Genomic DNA, 25684 nt, shown 5'->3' on the forward strand with positions numbered 1-25684 from the left:
AGCCAGCTTAAGGCATCCTGATCTAAACATGCAATTTAATCCTGGCCAACGTACTGCAGAATCTGTATGTTCTTTTCTGTACCTCTTTAACAGCATAAAGAGCATATAACAATTTACCATTAATGAGAATGGTAACTATAAAGAGTTTAAAAGATCCCATTTTACAATGCTGCACTAATATTTTCCTATTTCTGTTTAGTTTTTAACTACTGCAAATTATTAGACTGACTCAGAGAAAAGCTCTGTCTTAACCCCTAGTGATACTCTTCAAAAAATTATTACAGAGAAGTTCTGAAATATACATGCTTGAACTCCTTTGAACAGGTAATTGTAGAAGCTGCTAAGTTACAAGAATGTTTACTACAGGTAAAGAAAACTGAAATTAGGGTAAAAAAAAATCTGCAAGTGCTTGTTCTCATCAACAATCTAAAACAACAACCAAGTCCATATCTACATGCTAGCTGATCTAGCTAATCATGCTAGCTTTGCAGCAAAGACAACAGATTTTTCAACCTCAGCAAAATAGAATAGAAATAACATCAAACAGAAAACTTACCTTCATTTGAAATCCTAGCTAGGTGAAAACTGTAGCAACTTACTGTAGAAACTTACGCTAAGTAATCCAAACTCATACATGACAATACTGGCATCGCTGAAAGGGAAGGGCTCTCAGTCATAGAGCCAATGGGAACCAGAGGACTTTTACCAGAATATCCAAAAGAAAAACAACATCTAGAAAGAACATTTGCCTTCAGCTAGTGATATTTATTAACCATGAAAAAAAAACTATGCCACAGAGGGATTCCAAAGTATACTAATTATATTTCACAAAGATCAGCTAGTGTTAAAAGTTCTTGATCATGGTTAAGCTGACAATAGCTACTGCAAATAGAACTTAGAACACGTTTGCAAAGTTGTGGTTTATGGTAAAAAGCAGTACAACCTCATGGGAAAAAAAAACATCCTGAACTGGCTACTTCCCTGTCACCATTACAAGTTTCTCTGCCGAACTTATCTTGCGCAATACTGAAAGCTGCAGAGCTTTTCACTGTCTTAGAAAAGTTGAAGGCCGCTTTTTATTTTGTGGAAGTCATTCTGAGTCCATAATAATCCTCCAGTCACAGGAATATTCAGTTCTGCAGAGCTGTTAGAAGAAGAGAAATAAACCAAATAAACACTGAGCTCACCTCACACAAGTAATTTTGATAGCATGTTTAACTTACAAAATGTCATTTCTCATTTTTAGCCCTGAAAATTTACTTACTGAAACATACTTTATAAAGCAGTTTTTACGCAGTTCACTCATGAGACGGCACAGTCTGAAGTAACAAAGCATAAACCAAGGGAAATACAACTACTTTCTAACTACCATGAGGGAGACATGACTCCAGAAATAACCACACAACAATTTTCATCTGAACTGTCCTTTGCCAGATAGGAATACCAGCTAATCAGGAGAAAGCATGCTAAGACAGCAACTAGTCAACGTAAAAACATCCTGTCATGAACTGCAAATGTTATAATGCTTTTATATTTCCTCATAGAAATTAGCCACTCCTATAGCTTAACAAAGAAGTCATAGGAACCAGAGCCTATACAGATCTAAGGGAAGTTACAGTTTAATGTCGCTCCCAGCATGCTGTCATTAAACAGGCATAAAACCCCTTTTCCTTGCAGAAGATACCAGTTAAGACTGAGTTTCACAGATCCCCAAGGTCTCACCAACACCAGCACACAAAGGAACAGTTATTTTTGCACAGCGTTCCCAGACACAAGGCAGTCTTAAAACTCAAAGAGCAGTAAGTCATTTCCTACCCAAAGCTTCTCAATGCACAGCAATTAAACCATGACATTGTTAAATGGGTCAGATAAGGGTTAGCTTTATTGTTTTTGTTTAATTTATTTGAATGGGAAAGCTGAAGGCTAAAATATAACAATAAAGTGTTTTTAAAGGATCTACTACAAACCTGATGCCTGACATGGAAGAAGAAAAAAGGGAGCATCTGCTCATCCTCTCCACGTTGTTCATATATGCCCAAGGAGAGCTCACATCCCCAGCTACAACCTGGCATCCTCCAGGATATGAATATAGTCCCTTTCTGCTTTTCTGTACCCTTCAGAACGTATTACCCTTCTTTCACCTAGCTGCTTACACAACTCATCTTTAGGACAAAAAAATATATATTCCAGCCACTATCTATGACCATTGAATGATTAATGCAATTTCTCAAATGTCAGTAAAAACTTCTCAATGCAATCCCTAAAGCCACTGCATGTCAACAATTTCCACTCTCTGGAAACGGTGTAACTTCTTTTGTTGCACCATTACCTTGCACCTGGTGTAGGGAACCTGCCTTGGCAGGGGGGTTGGACTGGATGATCTCTTGAAGTCCCTTCCAACCCCTATGATTCCATGGTTCTATGAAATGAAGTCATTCCCAACAGCCACTTTGCCCCTAGTGTCAAGTAGAACTAACACCGGAAGTATACAAAGGGTGCATGAGCTTACAACAACAAAACATCTGCATGAGAATGACAGCAGCTATTCAGAGCTTGGTGGTTGGCGCAGTAACCCTAAGCACAAACTTCGAACTCCAGATAAACCATGAAAAAACACAATCTTTTGCACTCAGGAAAGAAGGAATTGGGAGTTTTTCCAAAGTACTGAAGCATCACAGGAACTTATGTTTTATGTTAAATCAAAGTCAAAACACAAAATTACATCATATTTCTGCAAACAAGACTGAGGTTTTTTGGAAAGTTTTATTTATGAAGCAATTTAAAACTATACAATGAATAACTCAATGCCTTTTCCAAATAATCAGTACTGGAATAACTGCAATACAGCAGAGGCCACTGCTCAGAGGTCCACAGAGACAATTTCTCCTTCAGGGTCAGAACACCTCCTAGACACTGCTTGCTCAAATGAAACACAGCCAAGGACCTTGAAAAAAGTGAGCACAGAAACATGACAGATGCCACACCCAGTAGTAATGACCTGATGGTCACTGGCTGCTGGAAAGTACCCAGGATTCAGCCTGCTAATGGGATAATTTCCCCTCCCTTGTGACTCCTACTCATTACTCATGACTTCATCCACGTAACTCCTAGGACAGATATTCAGGGGACACACACTGACATCATTCTCTGCCTCTAACTGTACTGCATGAAAGCTGCCAAGAACAAGCTCATCACAGCAGAGCAACTGCTTTTCAGGAGCAATGAAACTAGGCTACTGCCAACCAAATAGGGTAACAGGATTTTATTTCTTGGGATTCAAGGGAGAAAGTGCTTTTTCCATAATCAGTGCTACTTTGTCCTCCAGCCACTATTTTTTTTTTCAAATGATATATCCGCAAAGAAAGACAGATGTAATAATAGAATACAGCCTCTAAATTCACTGGGTTTGACTGGACTGAGATGAATTATTTTGATTTTTTTTTAGATTCAAGCTATTGTTTCCGAAACAGCAAGCTTGTCTTGTTACTATAAAGCAGTCAAACAACAAACTCTCTAAGACTCAAGCTAGAGTGTTAGAAAGTAGGCATTCTTTAATATCAGCAGTAGATGTGTGGGGGATACTCTCCTCCTACCACACATATCTTACACAAAAAAGTCTTCAATTCATTTACATTCAGAGGCCTTCCCAAAGTTACATATGTATTCCATACAAAGTCTCCCGGAACCTTCCTTATCTATTCAAATACAAAGTCTGGCAGAACCTCCCTGATCTGCTGAATACAAAGACCAAGACCTTCCCCATTATCTAAACAGACTACAAGGGCCTGAACAAGCTGCAGCTTCTGTCAGGCCTTTGGAAAACCTGACTGCAAACCAGGGAAACTGCATAAGTCTACTGGAGGCCAAACTGTGACAAAGAATGAACAAAGAGGAGCAGGGTAAGAACATATTACGACATATCTGACAACCTTCTGAGAGAAAACTGCGGATGCCCAGGCTGTTGCTTTAATCTCAAGGAGGGCACATTCTCCTAATTTCTGAACTTTCAGAACAATAATAACAGAAGTGAAATGATTTGAGAAGGGCTTCTAACTGTCACTGAGTAATAGGTTCATCTTTACAAGGGAAGGGAGGTTGCCAGTGATACAGGTTGGTTTGTTTAGAAACAGGGATGAGTACATTAGTTTAAGAACCAATATATTAGTTTAACAAAAGGAATCCATAAGTGATATTTCTAAAACTTCCTACTTCAGCTTTAGTGGGTGAACACTCTTGTTTTTTCTCAGTAATCTTGTTCTGGGGACATAATGGAATATTTTTATCTTTTGCCTCACAAAAAGTACTGGAGTCACAATAGAACGCTTATCTTTTGCCTCAAAACGTGCAAGGACATTTACCTTGGGTTCCACATAAGTTGTTTTTAAAAAGTGGCTCACTGTGGTCTAATAAGCAATGGAAATCTTCCGAACTGGGGAAAAGGAGATGGAAGTGAGTCAAAGGATTCAGTGATGAAGCTGATGATGAGAAAAGGGGAAAAAGTAGCTGGACACTTGACCACCTCAGATGCTACTGAGCATACCCAAAGGGATATTAGCATATACCTATGGTACATTGAAAAATAATGGATATGTACGCCAATGTACTGCATACGCATATCTGAGCTTTTCAAATGTGGGACCTTAACTCTGAGAGGGTGCAATTCTGCTTGTCAGGTTGCCTGGTGCGCATTGAGAGGAATAAAGGAATGCTGCTTCCTAACACCACATTAGAGTGGTTTCTTCCTGGATTTTGGATGACACCTGAAGTCTGTTTTTATAGACTCAAAGGAATGATACAGTAAAAATATCCTTGTTGGATCTCATTACTTTCACATGGCCCCACTTAGGCTTGTCCAGGTCCCTTTAGATGGCATACTTTCCTTCTGTTGTGTCAACTACACCGCTTAGTATCATCAGCCAACTCACTGGGAGTGCACTGAATCCCACTATGTAGGGTACTGATATAGATGATGAAGAGTACCAGACCCAAGACGGACCGATAGGGAGCACCACTTGTCACTGGCCTCCATGTGGATATAGAGTTGTTGACCACAACATGTGGATATAAAGTTGTTGACCATATCACAGGCCTTGCAGAAGTCAAGGTAGAAGCCATCAGCTGCTCTTCCTTTGTCTATTCATGCCATCATTCCACCATAGAACCCCACTAGATTGGCCTGGCATGATCTGCCCTCGGTGAAGTTATGCTGATTGCCTTGGATCACTCCCTTGTCTTGCATGTGCCCTAACATAACTTCAAGGAGAATCTTTTCCATGATCTTTCCAGGTACAGATGTAAGACTCACTACCCTGTGATTTCTCAGATCTTCCTTTCTACCTTTCTTAAAAATAGGTGTGATGTTTGACTGGGGACTACATGTGACATCCATGACCTTTAGAATATGATGGAGAGTGGCTTAGCAACCACATCAGCCAGCTCCTTCAGGACCCTGAGATGCATGTCATCAGGCCCCACAGACTTACAATCACTAAGGTTGGAAAAGACCTCCAGGATCATCCGGTCCAACTGTCCACCTATCACCAATATTTCCACACGAAAACACATCCCTCAGTACAATACATTAACGATCCTTGAACACCTCCAGGGTCGGTGACTCCACCACCTTCCTGGGAAGCCCATTCCAGTGCCTGACCACTCTCTTGGAGAAGCAGTATTTCCTAACGTCCAGCCTGAATCTCCCCTGGTGCAAGGTGAGGCCATTCCCTCTCATCCTGTCGCTAGTTACATGGGAGAAGAGGCCGACCACTACCTCACTGCAGAGTTTCCTCTGACCCTCCCCTTCTCCAATCCCAGCTCCCTCAGCTGTACCTCATAAGCCCCGAGCTTCAGACCCCTCACCAGCTCTGTTGCTCCTCTCTGAACATGCTTCAGGGCCTCGATGTCTTTCTTGAAGTGAGGAGCCCAGAACTGTACACAGTACTCGAGGTGCATTCTCACCAGTGCTGAGTACAGAGGGATGATCACTTCCCTGCCCTATAAACCAGTCCGACAAACAGTGTGACTGCAGAACACCTGATGCCTACAACATTTAAGTCATAAAGGGAACATGCTACAGCTGGCTTGGAGTAGCATCTTACAAACAAGAACAGTGAATAATACTAGTCCATATGCACTTTGTTACAGCCTCTGTAACAATGATTCCATCTGTTGTGCACAGTCAAACTGAGCAACGACAAACTATTTAAGAAGCCCCCATCCAACTCCTGTCAGAGCCTGCTGGCAAGATGCCAAGTAGTTCTGATTGCTAGAACTCTGTATCCAATCAGCGATTTCAACTACCTAAACTTCAAGTCAAACAACATTACATATAAAGCCTCTGAGATCAAGTATATCATTTGTTACTACAGCGAGTGCTGGGGCCCTGCAGATTAGAAGCAGCTCTACAAATTCCAGGAATTTGCCTTATTCCCAATATGGAATATGTTGCAAGCAACATGACTCATGTCTGGTTCACATCAAAGGTTCTTCTTTTGAATCACTTTTTTTTTTTTTTTTTGCATCTACTATAGGTTTATTCTTCTTCTGGAGATGATAAACTGCCAGAAGTGGTTAACGATTCTCTTTACAGCCTGATAGGAAATACGCAATGCTCCAAGTATAGGTCAGTAATGAACACTGTTCACAAAGACTCAAAAAAGATAACTCATTTAACAAGCAAAGTATTAGGTTTGGTTCTGTCTCTTGTAGAAGTCTTGTAACTTAGCAGCTCATTAAGTATTTGGACTGTTGGAAAGAGGAGGGCTAGAAAAGGATAGGGTTGATGTTTTTTTTCTTAAAAAAGAAAAAAAAATTCTGTGATTTTAACATACTCTCTCAGCAACAGCCTAGCCCATTTCAGGCCTGAACTGACTAAAAAGCAGACCAGCTCACCAACAGGATGGACAGAATGGACACTTTGCTCTTCAGAACTGGAAAATACTCTGAAGTTCTCTCTGAACGTGTGAAAATATGAATACATGCAATAACTCTTCCCATTGCAAAGCCCCAATCTGCATGATTGTTACTGTTAATCACAATCTATTCTGCAAGCCACTAGATTGGACTCACCTTCCAAAGGGAAAGAATCACTAACAAAGAAGTTATGCTACCAAGGGTTTAATAAAACAGCTTCTATTCATTTATATTCTTAAGCATCTCTTTGTTAAAAACACATGTAAGACCATTCACCACGGTGTATCTGATGAAACTCATTTGACCACTAACAGTATCCAAGATCCTATGACTTTTAAGAGTGAAATAATGACCCTATTAAAATATCTTCAATGAAATTAACGGGTCATGCATCACTTAGTAAGAGAGATGATCTAACTAAAGCCTTACAGAATACTACCACTATTTCCATGACAACCTGCGTTTCTTTAGTGAGGAGAGATCTGCAAGTCAAATTACTAGGTGTAGCTCTGATAAGGTCACGGAGTAATAGTAACATACTGTGGCTGAGGATCTGAGTCTCATTAATAGAAACTGAGATTTTAAGTCTGCTGAGGCCGTGTTAACTTCCAAACCACTAAGCAGCAATATCTCATAATCCAGGCAATGGTTTCTTGTAGAAAGAAGAGAAGGAGCAGTGAAAATGATAACATAAGCTGGCTCCATCAAAAGATAAGATGAAAATCACATTTTTGATTGCCACTGATTCCACTGTATTTAGCTTTTAGTTAGTGCAAAAGTCTCCAGGACTGCAAAATAGAACTACATTTCCAAAAGAAAATGTTTACAGCACTAATTATTACCAGCGCCTCTCAGACTTGATGACAGAAAAAGATGGAGGGGATGAATGCAGATGTATGTGCTGGGTATATTCTCTCAGGTAGAAAAAATGACTGATATAGTTTCATGAAGTAACTTTCTATGATATTGTTGAGCTGTCACAGCAGTAACTGTGGTCTCATTGTGTCCTTGCAGGAACAAATCAAGCCCGTTGTCAGGCCTCTGCCAAACAAGCAGTGTTCCTTACTCCAGTAGAAGAGGGTAAGGAGAGTTTCTATCAGCGAGGATTAACCATAGGATTAACAGCTAGGACTGCGTTAATAAAAGCTTTACAAGTATAGGACAGCATATGACAGTACCCACTTCAAGCACACAGAAGGGAGTCAGGTTTGTATTCACTGATGCCAAATGGCACGCATATTCACCACGCAAAGCATAAACAGCCAATTCTTTCTTTGGGTTATGAAAGTAATTTGCTGTCAACCACTTCCAGTAGGTGCTTTCTCTCATCTTCAGGCTTCCCTACTAGTGCACCTCAAGACCACAGCATATTTTAGAATGACTCTCCCTTCCTATAAAAGTCTAGCTAGTCTAAGAAGACCTCCACTGCAGTAGGCTACGTGACTTCTCCACAGTCAGCAAAAACATATGGAGGATTCTAGACTGGGATGCTTTAATTGCAAGACTACAGTTCCTCCCATTAAAGTTATTCAACCCATTATATCACCAGGCAGGTTCTGCACCAGCTCTTAGCTTAGTTTTAAAAATTCCGTACTTGCAGGTTAGTAACTCTAAGGATCAGCAGACTCTATCTTAATGACAACATCAGACAACAGTGAAAACTGTCATCACAGTATGAAGAATAGACTAATATATCAGCGCTATATAAAAGTCTTTCCAAACACACACATTACTTGAAAAATAGACAAGAGAAGAGCAGTCAGTAAATATTAGAAATACTGATATATATTTTTGCCAAACTAATACAGAAGTAACAGTCTAAAACTATTCTTGATTTTTACACATCATAGTATAAGGCATAGATAAATAAATATATCTAATAGTTTAGGGACAGAGTTCTGCCCACCCCATTACTCACTTCGTAGCAGAAGTCTTCCACTCATCTCTCACTGGCTGATCAAGGAGAGACATCATGGAATAATTATCCAACATGAGACCATCAGGGTCATCTGTCTGACCTGGGAGTTTCCCAAGAGGAAAGTCTTTCCATTGCACTTCATCTAAGTAAAAACATAAAGAAGTCAAAGCTAACCAGATAGACTTTCAAAAAGTGAGAGCCCCCTCAAATCCAAAAATATTGCCTCATGCAACTCAGCAAAAATGAATAATCTCAGGTACTCTGAAAAATATTAAATCTGAACTACAGTTTGAATTAATTTCCTTTATAACCTTATTATCTCTTTCAAAGAAGGTCACTGTAGCATGAGACGGTAGGAACACATCTGGAGTCAAGTAATATCACACAATCTATGCAGCATTCCTTATCCAAACAACTGTGAGGCAACGTCCACTAAAAGAAACCTCAGACTGTTCCAGAGTAACCTGTAATATTTACTTCTCTCATTTAAGGATACTTTTGTTTGAAACTAACATACTGATTTCCACATGCCAACTTAAAATTCACAAAGACTTATAGAAGTATTTACTCTGCATAAACCTGTAAATGGAAATAAACATTTGTACACAAATAGAGACAAAACAGCACTTTTAGCATACAGTAGCTCATTTTTCCAGTGTGACTGAGAATCAGCACCTCCTTGATGAGATTAGTAGCTACACACCAATAGTACTGACTGAAGAGGAATGGAAAACACAGAAGTAGAAGGCTAGGGAAACCTGATTAACCAATAAAGCAGTTCTGGGCAGGCAGGTGGTCTGGGATGAGGTAGCAAAGAAAAGCAACATGACAATGTCCTTGAAATTCTACTATTTGTTTTTAGAAACACTGCCATTTTCTCTCTGTAACTCCACAATTTTTAAATTTGGCAATTTTTAAATTTTTTAATTTCTAAAGGGGGTCAGAAGCTGTACAATGGAAAACTATACATTACAACTAATAACATCAGTGATCCCATTCCCTTATATGTTACTTGCATAATGGCGCCCAAATTTAAAAGGCAGTTGCCAATAGAGAAATCCCCTTCTAAGCAAAATATCTCGGTTCTGATAATAAAATTCCTTAAACCCCCCTTGCTTTCCTTGCATCAGGATGCTTTTCTTTAGAAGGCTTATTAGCAGTGCAATAAGATCGGCAGACAGAAGACTTCAAAAAATAAAATACTCCAAAGATAGCCAGCAGTAATAACACAGATTGAGATCCCTGGTAATACTGTAAACTTAGACGCTTCTACCTCTCTGACTGAAAATTACTAACTTCAGTTAACTGATACCTGTTCATAAAACCCAGACATTGCTCTAAAGAACTGGCAGATTTATTCATTTTAACTTTTATGCCCTTCTTGGTCATTTAGTTAACAAAAACTCGACACATGATGGTGGTTTCCAGGTGTTATAATTCCAAAATTAATAAGGGTGCAGAAGTAGCATTTGATAACATCCAATTCAACTGTAAGGCAAATTGCAATCACATACAATCAGCAGGTTGAGCCCTCTCTAGGGAAACAATCTAGAAAACTGGTATACAATGATCTGTCATAGTTTTAGTTCTCAAATTGTTTGGATGGTAACCATGCATCCTTGTAATTCAAACAGAAATTCCGTTTACCCTCAGCCAACTACATGAACACAATCTTCATGAAAATCACATGGTTTGGGACAAAATGTGCATTCTTTCAGCAGAATTTTTTATTGCTCTGAACTAGCCACTGAAACAGAAGACTATTTTGCTTCTGTTCTAAAAACATCCACCTCTAAAAAGTTGTTCGCATCAGCATAACTAAGCTGAACTGCTTAGGCAGATCTGATCCTGTGGGCAGCCGCCCTGCTCACAGCAGGGTGGTTGGAACTAGATCATCTTTATTGTCTCTTCCAGCCCAAGCCATTTTATGATTGTATACTACCCCACCTCCATTCTTTTCTAGTTTATAATTTGGGAAATCTTTCCTCTGAGTGTGGTACAAATACTGTCTTTGAAAGGCTACACTTTCCTTCCTCTTCCTTTAAAACACCATTCTGTCTCCAACTGCAACTCCCTTATACCAACCTACTTTTTTTGTCTTCTGAAAGAAGTCCCTCCATAAACCACTCATCCAAAAATTATCTAAGCTAGAGAATACTCCAACTCAAGGAAAGTATAGCTACCAGGCTGAAACAAAAAGAACAATGCATAAACCATTTATTCACTCTACAGATTTGTTGCCTTGCTCCCATTTCTTGCTTGCCATCATGTCATGACTGCAATTTACTTGAAGCATGGAACTCACAAAACATGACTCCTGTTTTCCAGTGCTGCCAAATATTGCCTTCAAATATCCTTCATCTGACAAAGAAAACTCCAAGAGATATCTCTATTTTCTTTGCCATAGCCAGCTGGTATACGTCCCATCAGTTGGGCAGTGAAACTTTAAACATCGAGTTTGAAAAAGCCTGATGAAAAAAGTTATGAAGCAATGACAATATGCTCTTGGGAAAAACAAAACAAAAAAAACAACAAAAAAACCCAACAAAAAACAGTATTTCAAGAACCTTTAGGGAGAGATGGTACTTGCATATAAAGCAGATGACTGGACAAAGTAGTTAACAGGGATCTGAAATAGGAAAACACTTTTTACCTGCAATAATCTGCCAGGCAGACCCTTGCAGCTCTGCCTTTTTCTCAGCAATAGCCACCATGTTATTACAATGAGCAAGTTCTTCCAAAGGTTTTGTTTCAGTTATCTCTTCTTCTTCCTCCTCTTCCTCCTCTACACATTCATCTCTCTCTTGTACATCTTCTTGTTTCTCTACAGTCTGCCCTTCATTTTTAACCTGATTTTCTAGCCTAGCCCTCCACTGTAGGCTCTCTATAGTGTAAACTGGCTGTTCACTGCAGTCTGAAGAAAGGCCTGGAGTGGACAAAGGGCCACCTCCTTCTGTGTAAATGGATGTGAGATAGAGAAGGTTCTTCCGTGAAGTACGCGGCAATCGAGGTCTCATGCTTGTGAGGATCCTAGAAAGGAAAGGAGCGATATAAAAGTCTTAAAACCAAAAAGAGATTCCAGATAGAAGTTTACCAAGCAGAGCAGCCTCTTAAGTGTGAGCTTCCTCCAAGACAGCTCATTCTTATCCCCAGTAAGAGGCAAATCTGATTACTCCTACACAGTGAATGCTGGAATACACCCTCTTTGTGATTAAAATTAAGGACTTAGAATAATTCTAACTGAATTTTTTCTTTGCTGTTTTCATGTGAAAAAGCTGCCACCTGTGCTAAAGACCACACCATCCAAATAAGCAATCACCTCTCTGCTGCTATCACTTTTCCTCTAACTAGGCTACTTATTATCCTTGAAGGTAATTTTCACTTTCATTTTGAAGGAACAATTCTTTTAACTTCTCCTTCACCTCTTTGTAGACTCTCCTGGGGAGATGAGCAGCAACAAGTGGGGTTTCCATACACATCTACCATAATTTCTACTAGATGCAATGGAAGAGAAAGGAACACAGCCATAATTCAGCTTATCACAGGAGATCTGGCCAAAGCTGTTACAACGTGGTGTTCGCTGTCACTTTTCTAGATCACAGAATCAAACTTACAGCTGAAGGAGGTGTGGGGTTGCCCAGCAGGGAGCTTCCAAGCAGTTATCAGTCAGTCTTATCCACTGCAAAGGAACTTTCTGAAGGAACAATTCTTTCACGTATGCTCGTTTGTTACAGCGACGCCTTTTCTTCCCTTCAAAGAGGATGAGAAATACAAGGCTGTCAAACCTCATAAAAACATAAACTTCATCCCTTTGCCTTTTTACTGGAGCTCTTATCCTCAAACAAGCTGGCACTCTAATTATTAAAGTCCAAGACCAGATATGCTGACCAAGTATGTCAGGGTCATTATAAGGGACTCACCAGCACACTAACAGCTAAATTAGCTTCACAATATGTGGCAATAACGGAGAGGAAGTGTTTCCCAGATTTGTTCTGTGCATGCCATCCCATAAAGGGAAGCTACAGAGCTACTGTTCTGTGTCAGAACAGTACTGTTTATTTGTTATCTCTTACTATTAATTCTTGCAAGTACTAGACTGATATTTCATAGGAGAGACTAGATTTCCATATATTGAAAAAGCCACAGTAACGTTGCCAAAAAAATAATCATTTCAAACTATTGCCAAGAAATGCGTGACAAAGATACACTGTAGGTTAAATATATATTATATATATATATGTATTTCTTATATATATAAATATAATGATAAAAGCTCTCGGTTATTACGAAGAAATGTAACAATTACATTATTACACTTAAAACCTAAAGGACTTCTATAGCTCTCATTCCTGCAATGGTACAGAAGAGATGCCTACTTGTGTTTGAAATTCCAGACATACTCACCACTGTTAACTCTAGCAATGCTAGTCAGCATCTCAGAAATCCAGTTGATCAGGAATTGAGACTGGAGTTCTAAAGAGTCAGAACATTCCTTCAACTTCATGAACATTTTGTCTATTAGGGTCTGTGTAAAACTTCGGGAAAGGACACTTGTCAGCAAGGGCTGCCAGAAACAGTAAAACGTCTGAGGAATTTTGAACTGCCATACCTCTCTATTTGCTGCAATAAGAAGAAACAAATGAAAAAAGGGAAAAAAAGAAATGAGAAGCCAAAAATTACTGTTTCATAATTTTTTCAGTGAGCTGTTGGTGTGGCTTTGTTTCAAAATAAAGAAGTTTGCACTGGGATTACTATTTTTTTTTTTTCAGGGATCATCATTGAATGCGGAGCTATTATTTTCTTATATTAGTAAATTAAGGTAAGCAAATCAACAATAAATATAACAGTTCAACAAAGGCAAAAAATACAGTGGTAAACCACAGGAACATCTGCCTCTGCTTTGCTGATTCCTTGCCAGTTTAAATCTGTTTCACGCATAGCAAAGCAACACAGAATCAAGAAACTCCTAGAAGTTCACTACTGTAATACAGCCGCAGAAACTTGAGGTCATTCTTGGAAAGTATTCTGGACGGCGCTTATATGTTTTCATGAAGATAAACAACTGGTTACTTTTCATTGCCTCTTTAATTCTTCTGCAGAAAATCCACGCAATTCCACATAAGTAGACAGCAGCATGGAATTACAATGCACTTAGTAAATAAGACTTAATATATATATATACATATATATATTTGTTTCATATCTTCAGTGTAGAAAAGAAACTAGAAAGAGTTGATTAAATAACAAACTGTTGAGGATATGGGCAGCGATACAAGCTTTGAAAAATGTTGTGGCTGAGCAACATTCAGTGTTAAAGTTATGCTTCTATAAGAAAGAGATTTATGTAAAATAGCTAAGCATGTCCATAAAGGGGTCTAAAGAAGACCTCAAAGATGTCTAAGGACCCAGACAAGTAAAAAAAATATGCAGAGAAATAAAGATTTCATCATAATGAGAAAAAAAGAACAGAACTGGACATAACACTGGCTATGTACTTTTTATGCAAGTGATGTGGCACCCAAAGCACTCACCTTCATACTTTATATTTAGCATCTTCAGACAATCCACTGTTGGAATAAGAAAACCATCACTGAGAAGAACTTCAGCTACTGTCTCCCTGGAACAATCACAGAGTCTAATTAATGCCACTTAATCCTTTACATATCAAAACACCACTTGCACCAGCTCTGGAACATGTTCATAAGACAACTATAACTACGTGGGGGTAAAGTAGCTTGTTCTAAAGCACTAAAACCTTCTGCTGTTTTTATGATGGATATATCCCAATTAGACTTGGAAGAACATCTAGATTTCAGCTGGTATATTTCAGCTTTAGAAGAAAAACAATGCTGATAAAACACACTGATGTTTCTAGCTGTTACTGAGCAGTGCTGCACAGGGCCAAGGACATTTCAGTTTCTCAGCTTCTCGTACTGTTGCATCTATGAGGGAGGCTGAAGGGGCACAAGAAGTTGGGAGGGGACAGAATCAGGACAGCTGACCTAGAACGGTCAAAGGGATATTCTATATCATATGACATCATTAAAAATAAATAAAAAAACCTTGAAAACAGGGGAACATGGTTGAGCACACTACTTGAGGAGTAGCTGAGCAACAGTTGGTGGGTGGTGAGCAATTCCTTGTGCATCATTTGTTTTGTGTACACATTAATATCACAACCATCCATTCTTTCCCCTCTTCCTTTCTGCTATCTTAGTAAGTAGCAATACCTCAACCCACAAGTTCTGCTGTTTTTTTTCCTGATTCTCTCCCTCATTCCATTAGGGACAGGGGGAGTGACTGTGTGGGGCTTAGCTACCTGCCAGATTAAACCACAGCAAAGGAGCATGCAGCTACAGAAGGCCAAGCAAAACCAGAACCCAGAATAAACCATTTCTGCTTGAGTTGCAGAGGCAAGTATCTGCTATTCATATTTCAAAAATAGCTCAGGAATGTTTATCATACACCATTTATCATACTAAAATACCTCTGATTTTTGCTGCCTGCCTGCAAGTCAGCCTAGACCCAAGAGAGGTAGATTAAATGTAAGGGAAAAAATCAACCCCAATGGCTTGCTGGCATGCTGCTTCTTAATACCCTGTTCATACAGTTGTTCAGTAGATGTGATGCAGGAGTGTTACAACTGCTCCTCTCAACAGTCTTTTTTGGATGTCTTCTGCCCTTACAGCTAATTTGTGAACTACAGTTAATCTGAGAACACTGAATGCTTCAGCTGAAGGGCCTACATACAAGTAGCTTGGCTTAAAACAAGCCAGAGACTAGAGGCACCCACACATGGAAGCTAAACTGATACTTAAAAGCGAAATACAAGAAAAGAGACAGAAGCAAAATACCCACTGCTTCAGTACACAGCCATGTACTTATCTTGTAAGAATGAACAGAAGAACACATCTTCTACCCAGCTTCTCTATTCGCACAAAGGTACAATTCCAAAAACAACACTTCTCAGAATAAAAATCAATGTGACCATTTTCAAACACTGAATAAATTCCACAGAAATAACTGCTAAGGTTATTAGCCTCATTGGATTTGGAACAGTAGTACTCATGTCAAATGTGGTATATATTGGCACAGAATAGGTGAGAAAATATTTACTCTCCAATATGACGATTTTCAAATTTAAACATGTAGTGCATGACAAGGATCTGATAAACAACTTCTGTAAGTACAAACAACAGCTGAAGACCTTGGAATGCAGAAAATATACAGACACTACACCCATTACAATAGTAGATGATGTAGTGGGAGATCAGAAGGTAAGCAGCAGAATGTAATTTCTTTCTGATAAGAAAAGAAAGTATTGACCCTTCTCTGAAAAATGTTCCAGGACAATTACTGTTATTCCTACATACAGTGACTGCTCATCACCATTTAAGGCCATTTTTGCTTCAGTCTTCACTTGCAGTCAGCCTTCCTATGTCTCTTATGTCCCTGAACCCTAGGTGAAAGTCTGGGGAGCAAAATCGTTCCCACTGTGAACAAAGAATAAATTGAGAACACCTGATGAGACAAAATGTGTACAAGGCCCTCTGTACTCAGCACTGGTGAGAATGCACCTCGAGTACTGTGTACAGTTCTGGGCTCCTCACTTCAAGAAAGACATCGAGGCCCTGAAGCATGTTCAGAGAGGAGCAACAGAGCTGGTGAGGGGTCTGAAGCTCGGGGCTTATGAGGTACAGCTGAGGGAGCTGGGATTGGAGAAGGGGAGGGTCAGAGGAAACTCTGCAGTGAGGTAGTGGTCGGCCTCTTCTCCCATGTAACTAGCGACAGGATGAGAGGGAATGGCCTCACCTTGCACCAGGGGAGATTCAGGCTGGACGTTAGGAAATACTGCTTCTCCAAGAGAGTGGTCAGGCACTGGAATGGGCTTCCCAGGAAGGTGGTGGAGTCACCGACCCTGGAGGTGTTCAAGGATCGTTAATGTATTGTACTGAGGGATGTGTTTTCGTGTGGAAATATTGGTGATAGGTGGACAGTTGGACCGGATGATCCTGGAGGTCTTTTCCAACCTTAGTGATTGTAAGTCTGTGGGGCCTGATGACATGCATCTCAGGGTCCTGAAGGAGCTGGCTGATGTGGTTGCTAAGCCACTCTCCATCATATTCTAAAGGTCATGGATGTCACATGTAGTCCCCAGTCAAACATCACACCCATTTTTAAGAAAGGTAGAAAGGAAGATCTGAGAAATCACAGGCTAGTGAGTCTGTACCTAGAAAGATTACACTGCAAAACCAACACTGAAGTACCTCAATTACTCAGCTACAGTAACAGCTTTCCAAAACAAAAGATTTACATGCAGGTGTTTTTTGATATAGAAGCTGTTTATCAACACGTTACAACACACAGATTCCTTCCAAGCTAGTGGTGGAGTTGAGGCTGGGATATTATTTTTCAACTGTTCTGTACATCTGCCAGACCAAAGCTTGTTTGTACAGTCATTCAAAAAAGCCTTCCAAATTCTGGTTACACCACCCTGAACAGAACAACATTCCACTGAAGTTGATTCAAGAAACTTAAAGCCACGTTTAAATTCAAGCCTGTTAAATAATTTCAGAGGTGCAATGGTAACTGCAGGAAAGCACACTTGCTTGCAAACTGGCCAGATAACACCACAAGCAGGCCAACACAGATTCCTCCCACTATGCTGCATTCAGGAGTATTTGCTATTTACTGGAAGGCATCCTTCAGAAGTGAAGAACCAGCCTTATCAGCAGAGAAGCTAGTTATCACAAGCTGTGTTAACATCTTATACCTTCTTAACATAATCAGCAGCCTGTATGACACACATGTTTACATTAAAACATTATGAGTTAAGGCTCAAGTATGTAACTTGATTGCTTCTCCTCTCTAAAGTCACACTGGTTATGTTTCTCAGACTGGGACAAGAAATTCATGCAATTTTATACAGCAATAATGAAGAGCCAACACACTGGGTCCTGGAGAAAAGGAGGCTCAGAGGAGACTTAATCGCACTCTACCACTTCCTGAAGGGGAGCTGTGGTGAGGAGGGGGTCGGCCTCTTCTCCCAGATAACTAATGACAGGACGAGAGGGAATGGCCACAAGTTGTGCCGGGGAAGATTTAGATTAGGTTAGAGGATAAATTTTTTCTCTGAAAGAGTGGTCAGGCACTGGAATGGCCTGCCTAGGGAGGTGGCTGAGGCACCATCCCTAGCGCTGTTCAAGAAGCGTTTAGATGAGGTGCTAAGGGATTTGATTTAGTAGTTCAGTGGGTAGGGATGGTGACAGGAGGATGGTTGGACTAGATGATCTCATAGGTCCTTTCTAACCTAATGTATCTATGAATCTATGAAAGGCCCTGTAGTATTAGAAGACTATAAAGTATAGAAGAGGTAAATTACTGCCATGTGATTTTGAAAAATTCTAAAGGTTACTGTGAAATCAAGGCCTATACAAGGTTCTTAGGAGAGCTTTTGAAGACAAGACCTCAGGGTCAGAACAGCTAAAACATGGAACACACTGCATGTCTTCAAAACTACATGACACAGGAAACATTATTCATCAACAGAGATTAATAACTCAGTCCTCAAAGCCTTTGAGGCAATCAACCAATTGCTTTTTTAAGGAACAGCTGAACAACACGGAGTGAACAAGTAGTGCAACAGATCTACAGCTCCAGTTCTGCACTCCTTCATTTCAGTTCATTGTCAGAGATGTACCTGTTCTCCTGCATTAAGTCTTTGATCTGAGCCAGAATCCAGTCCACTTCTGAAGAAGAATTAGACCATAGTTCTCGAGATTTTGAAACAGATTGGACTGTCTGCATAACCTGAGGGAAAGAAAAATCCAAGCATTAATGGGAGACTGCACTGAAATCAGACTTCCAAAAGCACTCTGTTCCTCTGTCTTAACAGCTTAGTGAGGTGAGTTCAATCTAGTAGTGGCCCCTGAAACAGTCCTATTTTCCAATCTTACTGTTGCTTCCAGTTAATTTCTAAGGAAACAATTAATATGGAATTTCTAACTATAACCTTTGCTTGCTACACATTCTTCTCTTCTTCCAGCCAGAAGTATTTACATACAAAAAATAAAGCAAGAAACAAGGTTGTGAACAGCATAAAGACACTGTCAGAACAGTGTGCTGGTATGGCAGACCTGCACACAAAAATCTTTCAAGAATAGAGTTGCTTTCACTTTAATATTTTACTAAAATATAGATCCACTCTAAAAATAACTAATATATCACATCTGTGAATTTAATCCAGTAGCAGTACAGAAAGAAGGTTATCTGTATTGAACTAATAAATTAGTATGTATTAGAGAATAAAGCAAGGGCTTGTAACTTAATATTGTTTGTTGTAACTCGAGTTGCCTTTCGGCTTTGTGTTCTTAACAGTTGTAAATGGGATAGAGAGACTAACATTATCTAAGCCCATAGATTACCACTACAATTTACTTCATCAAGCATTAGTCATTAAATGCCTCTAGTGAGCATTGTTTGTCAGAGGAGGAAACCAAAAATCTCTGAGTACAATTCTGACTGCAAGTGTGTTTTTCCTGTAAACACCCTAACTAACCCAGAGCGGAGGAAAAAGCAAAGAAAGAAAAGCTAGAAAGAGAAAAGTGCAGAAAATTATATCATTTGCAGGTTTAACAATAAAGAAAAACACAAGTTTCCTCCTTCTACACCATCACTCTTCTATTCTTGTACCTTGCATTACCCATAAAACAAAGCAATTCTGCAAAAATAATCTAAAAACCTAAAACCAAAATACCCTTGAATTTGTGAAAACAGTTATTTGTCTCTCTGCCCAGTAACAGAAACTTTCCCTTTTTCCTCAAGAAGGGCAGGAGAAGCCCAATACACACTTGCCATTTTGCTGTTAACTAAGCTATGTTACAAATATACTTTACTAAATGTCTTTGCAGTAAGACGTATGAAACAAAATATGAGTCTTCCACAACAAAAAGCTACATAGGATAAAAAGAATTCCCTCACATCTCCCCATATTTTTCAAAGGGCGAGGAAAAGAATAATACATCCAGCAGTAGCTTGACTATGAAAAAATGCCTTAAAGCATGTTCTAACTGCAAGTAAACATAATACCCTCCACTCTGATCTCATAGTGTAAAGACAGAATATTTGAAAAAGTTTTAAGATCAAGCAGCTAAGGCAGAGGGGAGGAATAATCAACAACCATGAGGATCCCATTGAATCCTATACAGAAATATTCAAAAAGTAGCTGAGAAAGATCACCTGTAAAACACATCCCCATCTGAGCAAAGGGAGAAGCAAATCAGGCTATACTTACTCTAAACTGCTCATTTTTGTAGGATATCAACACTTCTGTGACTTTTTCTAGGAAAAAAAAAGCATATAAGTACACACATAAAGCAGGGAATGGGTCAACAATACAGAGCTTTTTTAAGACCAGGCAAGTTGCTTAGCTCCACTAATACATGCTCAAGAAAGACATCAGTGGAATGAAATAATAAATCTTGAGACAGAAAAGACTCTGAAGACTCCTACAATTTCCAGACTTTTCTAGCACTGTAAATATTATAAGGTGGTGTTGAACTAGGAGTTCAGTATTTTATCATTAGCAGTGCCCAAGTAAAAGTAAGTTAGATAAAAGCAAACAGCTCCAAAAACTCCATAAATAAATCAGTCTAGGAAAAAAAAAAGTTCACATAGGCAGTTCACGTTCTGATGCACATTCATCACTTCAAATGCATTGCAACAGAACCATGGGTACTCACAAACCCACCATATCCTCATTTATTAAAATGTTATATCATCTAAACAAAACGTCCCTCCTCCATCTTTGGGACAACTCTGACTGTCCCTGAATTAGCAGTCTTTCAAAATGCATCAACAGTCAGGTGTCACTGTCATCAGGATGCCAACCATGTGATATCAACTAGACTGATAGATCACTCCATTATTTCAGACATATAAACCAGTGAATCTACCGTATCATTCTGTGTTTCTCTTACTCAGCAGTTTGGGGTAGGGTGCTCTTTTTCTTGCCCAGTGTAGACAGGGTGAGGGAATGTTTGCATCTCATCCAACCCAAACTGTGGCTGTCAAGACACTAGAACTAACTTTCACAGTGTTTAGCCTTAAACCACCCCATTTTAATTGCTACTACTGATCACAATATTGCTTATTCGATATCAGAAAAATTAGCCACCCCAAGGCCCAAACAGTAATCCTGAAATCTGAGCTGAAGGTATAGCTTTTGCCATCATATGGACTAGAAGATGACGCTTTAAAATGCCCTACTAGCATGGGACAGATTTAATTCTTTTCATCTGACATTGTTTCAGGGACAGCTACCATGGAATTCCTTGTGTTTCTGACAGGCCTCATGCTGTGGGGTTTGAACCTCCCACGCGTCACTGTCCAACTCTGTGTTTGCTTCCATCTCTTCCTGTTCCTCTTCCTCATCTTCCTCTTCACTTTCTTCACACAAATTATTGCCCAACTGACGGCTCCAATATGTCTTTCGCAGCCAGTCCAGCACAACATCACAACCTACAGGAGAACATAAAACATCCTCTTCTCAGTGAGGTTTACTCTTTTCTTAAAAAACAAAACAAAAAAAAAAAAAAACCCAATGCAGTTGGCACACTGCTAATTTGCACTGTGAGTAGAAATACTGCCAACAAGATATGAATCTGAAATCAGATACAACTTCATTAATAAAAAGATGAATAAGTTAAAAAGTCAAAACAAAAGCTACAAGCCCTGTAAGCCCTGGTAACATCTACCCACCTATAACACTGAACTTCAACTCAAGCTAGGCCAAATTTAAGTGGAAACTAAATCCATGCAGCAGCATTCTGGTGAGAATATGAGTCAATTCTTTAATATCTCAATTATCAACACAGAGCCTATAGCACCATTACCCTTTTATTTAGAGATTACAGTAGACACACATTAAATAGAATGAAGATAAAAACTCATCTACCCCATCACTATTTCACTGGCCAATTTGATTTAAACGCCATACTGAACACGATTAATCTGGTTCCTGAGTTTAACTGCAAATTCCCAGAAATTTCTTCAAGCACTAAGAGCCAGTAACTTATTCAGGTTTGCAGTACCTTTTTCATTTCCCCCTAAACTCATTTAGCAGTCTCATGTACATCTAAACCATTAGGAAAAGCATTTACCTCCTTCCCTAACATGGTCCTTTATGTACTATCAGAAACAATAGGACCAAACTATCAGTTCCGGTATTTTTTTCAGGTGCCTTTGAATACCTGCCCTATGATGCACCTCTGTCTGGAGCCAGTGGAGCAGAGGAACATCTCCAGTAGCACAAGCTGCTACCCATTTCCATCAAATGGCATATCATTCACAGTCCCTCCTATATAAGTCAGAGGGCTTTCAGCCCTTTCTGAAAGTCTAATGTTGACTACTTCCCAAAAACTAGGATTCTGCCTCAGCTCTACCAGCAGCAGATGGCAGCTGAGAGTGAAGAGCAACAAGCCCTTCCTAGCCTTAGTTTTCCTCCTCTTCTGCATGTCCTCCACTAGGCATGCTTAGGCAACCCTCACAAAGAACATTCTCCCAGGTGTTTCACATCACAATTCTCCCATCCAGGTTGAGCCCATAACCTACTAAGCAGAGCACCAGAAGGGATGGCTGTTCCCCTCATGGCTTCACACCTACCTATTGGTAAAGGTATCATGTAACAGGCTCAAGAGGACACCACTGCCTGGGACTACCCATACCACCTGTGGGCAGCACTTACCCTTGCGGCATAGAGCCAGGCAGGGAAGCTTCCCGTGGGTCAGCTCATGACGGAGATCCACAACCCAGATGGGGATATCCACCTGCAAGAGCAGCCACAGACATCACCACACAACTCCAAGGAATCATGCCAAAACCATACAAAGCCCTGCAAAGCTGCAGATAACCTCTTCCTGGGTGGGAACAGTTTCTTCTGAGCCATGTCTGCACCACACTTCTCAGCTTCCCTCTTCAATCGTGGACTGAGACTCCTCCTCTTTGATTCTGCTCCCTCCTTAGCCCAGAATCTACACCAATGTGATTTTAGTCTGTTTTCCAACTTTTCCAGCAACAGCTGTCTTTTCAGACAGAGGCACTGTGTAGAGCTGAATGATGTACCAAAAAGTCAAATTATGTTTAAACTGATGAAAGATTCTGGATGATAATTAGCATCCAAAACACAACCACACTGTTTAAATTTTTCCTATGGATAACTGACTTCAACTATTAAGGATCTCTACTAGAAAGCTTGATTACTGGTAAAAGGTAAGTAGAAGCATCTTTCTTAAAGGAAAAAAAAAAAAAAAAAATCAAACCCACATTATTATTCATTACCATACAGGGAAGACAGCCAGACAAGGCTGCATCTATAGCAGAGTCTCAAATACAGGTTGCTCTTCACTTTCAAAACTTGCTCTTCAAGCCCAGAAAAGATGCTCATTGTAGCAAGCATTGAAAGGACTCAAGTCACTACTGCGGTTATATTTTGAACCTTTTCCCCTTCGCACATAACTGGACAAACTCATCTCAAACAACCAAAAATGATAAGATGAAAACAAAACACCTGCAAATATGACCAAGTACTTTTTACGTAATCTTTGTTCTCAGTAACTGAATTCATAAACCATATACTTAGCTCTTTTTCTGTCTCTCAGTAATAAAAGAGAGCGATGTATCTGCAAAGTAGTATTATCTAAATTAAGACCTTCAATACAACTTAAGTTTATTGACCCTCTTCAAGGTTTTTGTAGTGGAAATGCTAAGTTACAGCCTGAACAAGTGATGAAGCACCTGGTGGGAAGGTGGGGCTAACCCAGGGGACCTCAGGTGCAGGCAGTGAACGTGAGTGACAAGAAGGGGTGGAGGCAGGATCACTCCTTCCAGACCTCATTTAAGGGTTGACAGTGGAAGCAAGGGTAACCTTGCTGGAGATTCCTAGGTACCTGAAGTCTTCTAAAGGTAAGCAAATTTTCTTCCTTTGTTTTTGTATCCATAGCTGCTACGCTTGGGCTTGTCCTTGTTGCAGTCTAAGACTTTATCACCTTGCTATTATCATTGTACTTTCCATCACTTTATAGCGTTATACGTTACAGCTTCCCAATAGGAAAGAACTAGCATCTATATACTGAAGAAGGAATTACCTGCTATTATTAACATAAAACACTTACACTATCTCTCTGTATGTGAGTTATTGAGTATCTTTCATTAAATATTTACCTCTATGGCTAGTTGTCTCAGAGGAATGCTGACCATTTTCTGTTTTCTTTCTGTGATCAAGTTGACAAATCTGTATGTAGGTTACAGAAACAATAATAACTTTATCAGGAATTGCAGGGAAACTTAAAATCCCTTATACAAATCGCCCACAAACTACAGCTCTGAAGTCAGATTAGACAGCTGAATAATGCAATTTGTCCCAGCCTTTTTCTCACAGAAGAGATGCCTTCAGAGCCCTACCTTACAAGAGCCAGACCATAAGAGAGGATGAGCTCATGTGATCTCAGTCTGCCAGATGAATCCAGGACCTTGCAACGAATCAGTTCAGCAGTGCAATCCACTGCAAGAGGCATTTTAGGGCCATACCTAGAGGGGAGGGGAGAAAAAAGGTGAGCAGTCTTGCAAGACTATACTCCTGGCCCCAACAAAAAGGATCTTCTTCATTATGTATTTTGTGTTTCGTAGTACTTTGTGTTTCGTATTTTGTGTTTAGTAGCATGTGGAAACACAGCAAGTCTCCTTCCAGAACGCTTTTATTTGTAACAGTGCTTACGTAGCTACTCCTACTCGTGTTTCAAATGAGTTCCTACTGATATGTTTTTGTTATGGATTGCAATAATGAGACTGGACGCCTTTATAGGTGCAGCAGGGGGCAATACAAATGGAGTAAGGTTCCTCGGACGTGCTCAGAGCAGCATAGTCTCGGCGGAAGTGAGTCTATGAAGATGAGGTCATGCAGGGCTTCTGCCCTCCCCGGCACCCATGGGACCGAGCATCACGGCACGATCTACGTGTCCGGAACCATGAAGGAGGCACCGTGCAGGACGAAGCTCCCATGATGCGCATACACTACTACAGCCTCCCTCACGGACGCAAAACGCACGATGCTGGGTACAGCCAGGTGCGGAGCCGGCACGGCTGACTTCAGGGACTCAGGAAGCAGCTCCCCACCGGAACGCGGCCCGTACCGGCTCTTCCAGGCCGACACCCGATCCAACGCTTCCTGCTGCAGCCGGCTGTCTCCGCAGTACAGCCCCACCATCACCTGGTCCCATTCCGCCCTTCCCCTCCACGCCACCACGGTTCGCAACGGCTTCAGCCGCTTGCGGGAGGGGGACGAGCCCCGCCGCCCGCGGCGCCACGACGGCCCGGCACTGCCCGCCATGCCGCGGACGCAGCCCGCCCTCGGAGCACAGCTTCCGCTTCTGCGGCCCGCGCGGCGCGGAACGCTTCCGGGTCGGGGGGCGCTGCGGAACGAGTGGTTCCGGCGCGACGGGGGGCGCTGTTGTCTTCCTCCTGGGGCTGGCCGACCCAGAGGAAGCTTCCGGCGTGCTGGGCTGCGCGCGCCGCGCCTTCAGTCGGCTGCTCGTTCGGCTTTAGAAATAAGTGCTGAGCGCGAGAGTCGTCGCTCCTACAAGCTGCTCCCATCCTGGATCAGAGGAGACACGAGTCTTGCCCAGTGAAAGACTTATAAAATTGAGGAACTGCATCAGCTCTTCGTCCGGCGTCAGAGAAGGCTGGGAGCCGCGGCTTGCTTGCGTGCTCATAACACTGGAGAGTTACTGCACGTCTGCTGTACGGACAGTCCCAGCGCGTGAGGCTTGACTCGGTTTCTCCTGAAGTCAGCACAAGAAC

General features: G+C 40.7%; 1 protein-coding gene across 1 annotated transcript; it reads right to left on the reverse strand.

Annotated features, from left to right (window-relative positions):
• Positions 1–744: 744 nt before the first annotated feature.
• Positions 745–25253, reverse strand: LAS1L (LAS1 like ribosome biogenesis factor). Its single transcript, XM_065729192.1, has 13 exons — positions 25018–25253; positions 24290–24415; positions 24050–24119; positions 22575–22656; positions 21152–21349; positions 20124–20170; positions 18531–18640; positions 14362–14447; positions 13235–13450; positions 12445–12580; positions 11484–11860; positions 8831–8972; positions 745–1144 (listed from the first exon to the last, which is right to left on the reverse strand). Exons 1-13 carry the CDS (start codon positions 25212–25214, stop codon positions 1054–1056), a joined length of 1878 nt encoding a protein of 625 aa, XP_065585264.1. The 5' UTR covers positions 25215–25253; the 3' UTR covers positions 745–1053.
• Positions 25254–25684: the final 431 nt, after the last annotated feature.

Source organism: Cyrtonyx montezumae, unplaced genomic scaffold (assembly GCF_038088225.1).
Source record: "Cyrtonyx montezumae isolate F1298 unplaced genomic scaffold, pur_monq_1.0 scaffold_11, whole genome shotgun sequence".
Lineage (NCBI taxonomy): Eukaryota > Metazoa > Chordata > Aves > Galliformes > Odontophoridae > Cyrtonyx > Cyrtonyx montezumae.

Excerpts from the sequence above, each read along its gene's own strand:
- LAS1L (XM_065729192.1), bottom strand. The coding sequence starts at position 25,214 with ATGGCGGGCAGTGCCGGGCCGTCGTGGCGCCGCGGGCGGCGGGGCTCG. Across the intron at positions 21,350-22,574 it reads CCTGGCTCTATGCCGCAAGG|GTTGTGATGTTGTGCTGGAC; the intron begins GTAAGTGCTGCC and ends GTTCTCCTGTAG. Across the intron at positions 20,171-21,151 it reads GAAACACAAGGAATTCCATG|AAAAAGTCACAGAAGTGTTG; the intron begins GTAGCTGTCCCT and ends TTTTTTTCCTAG.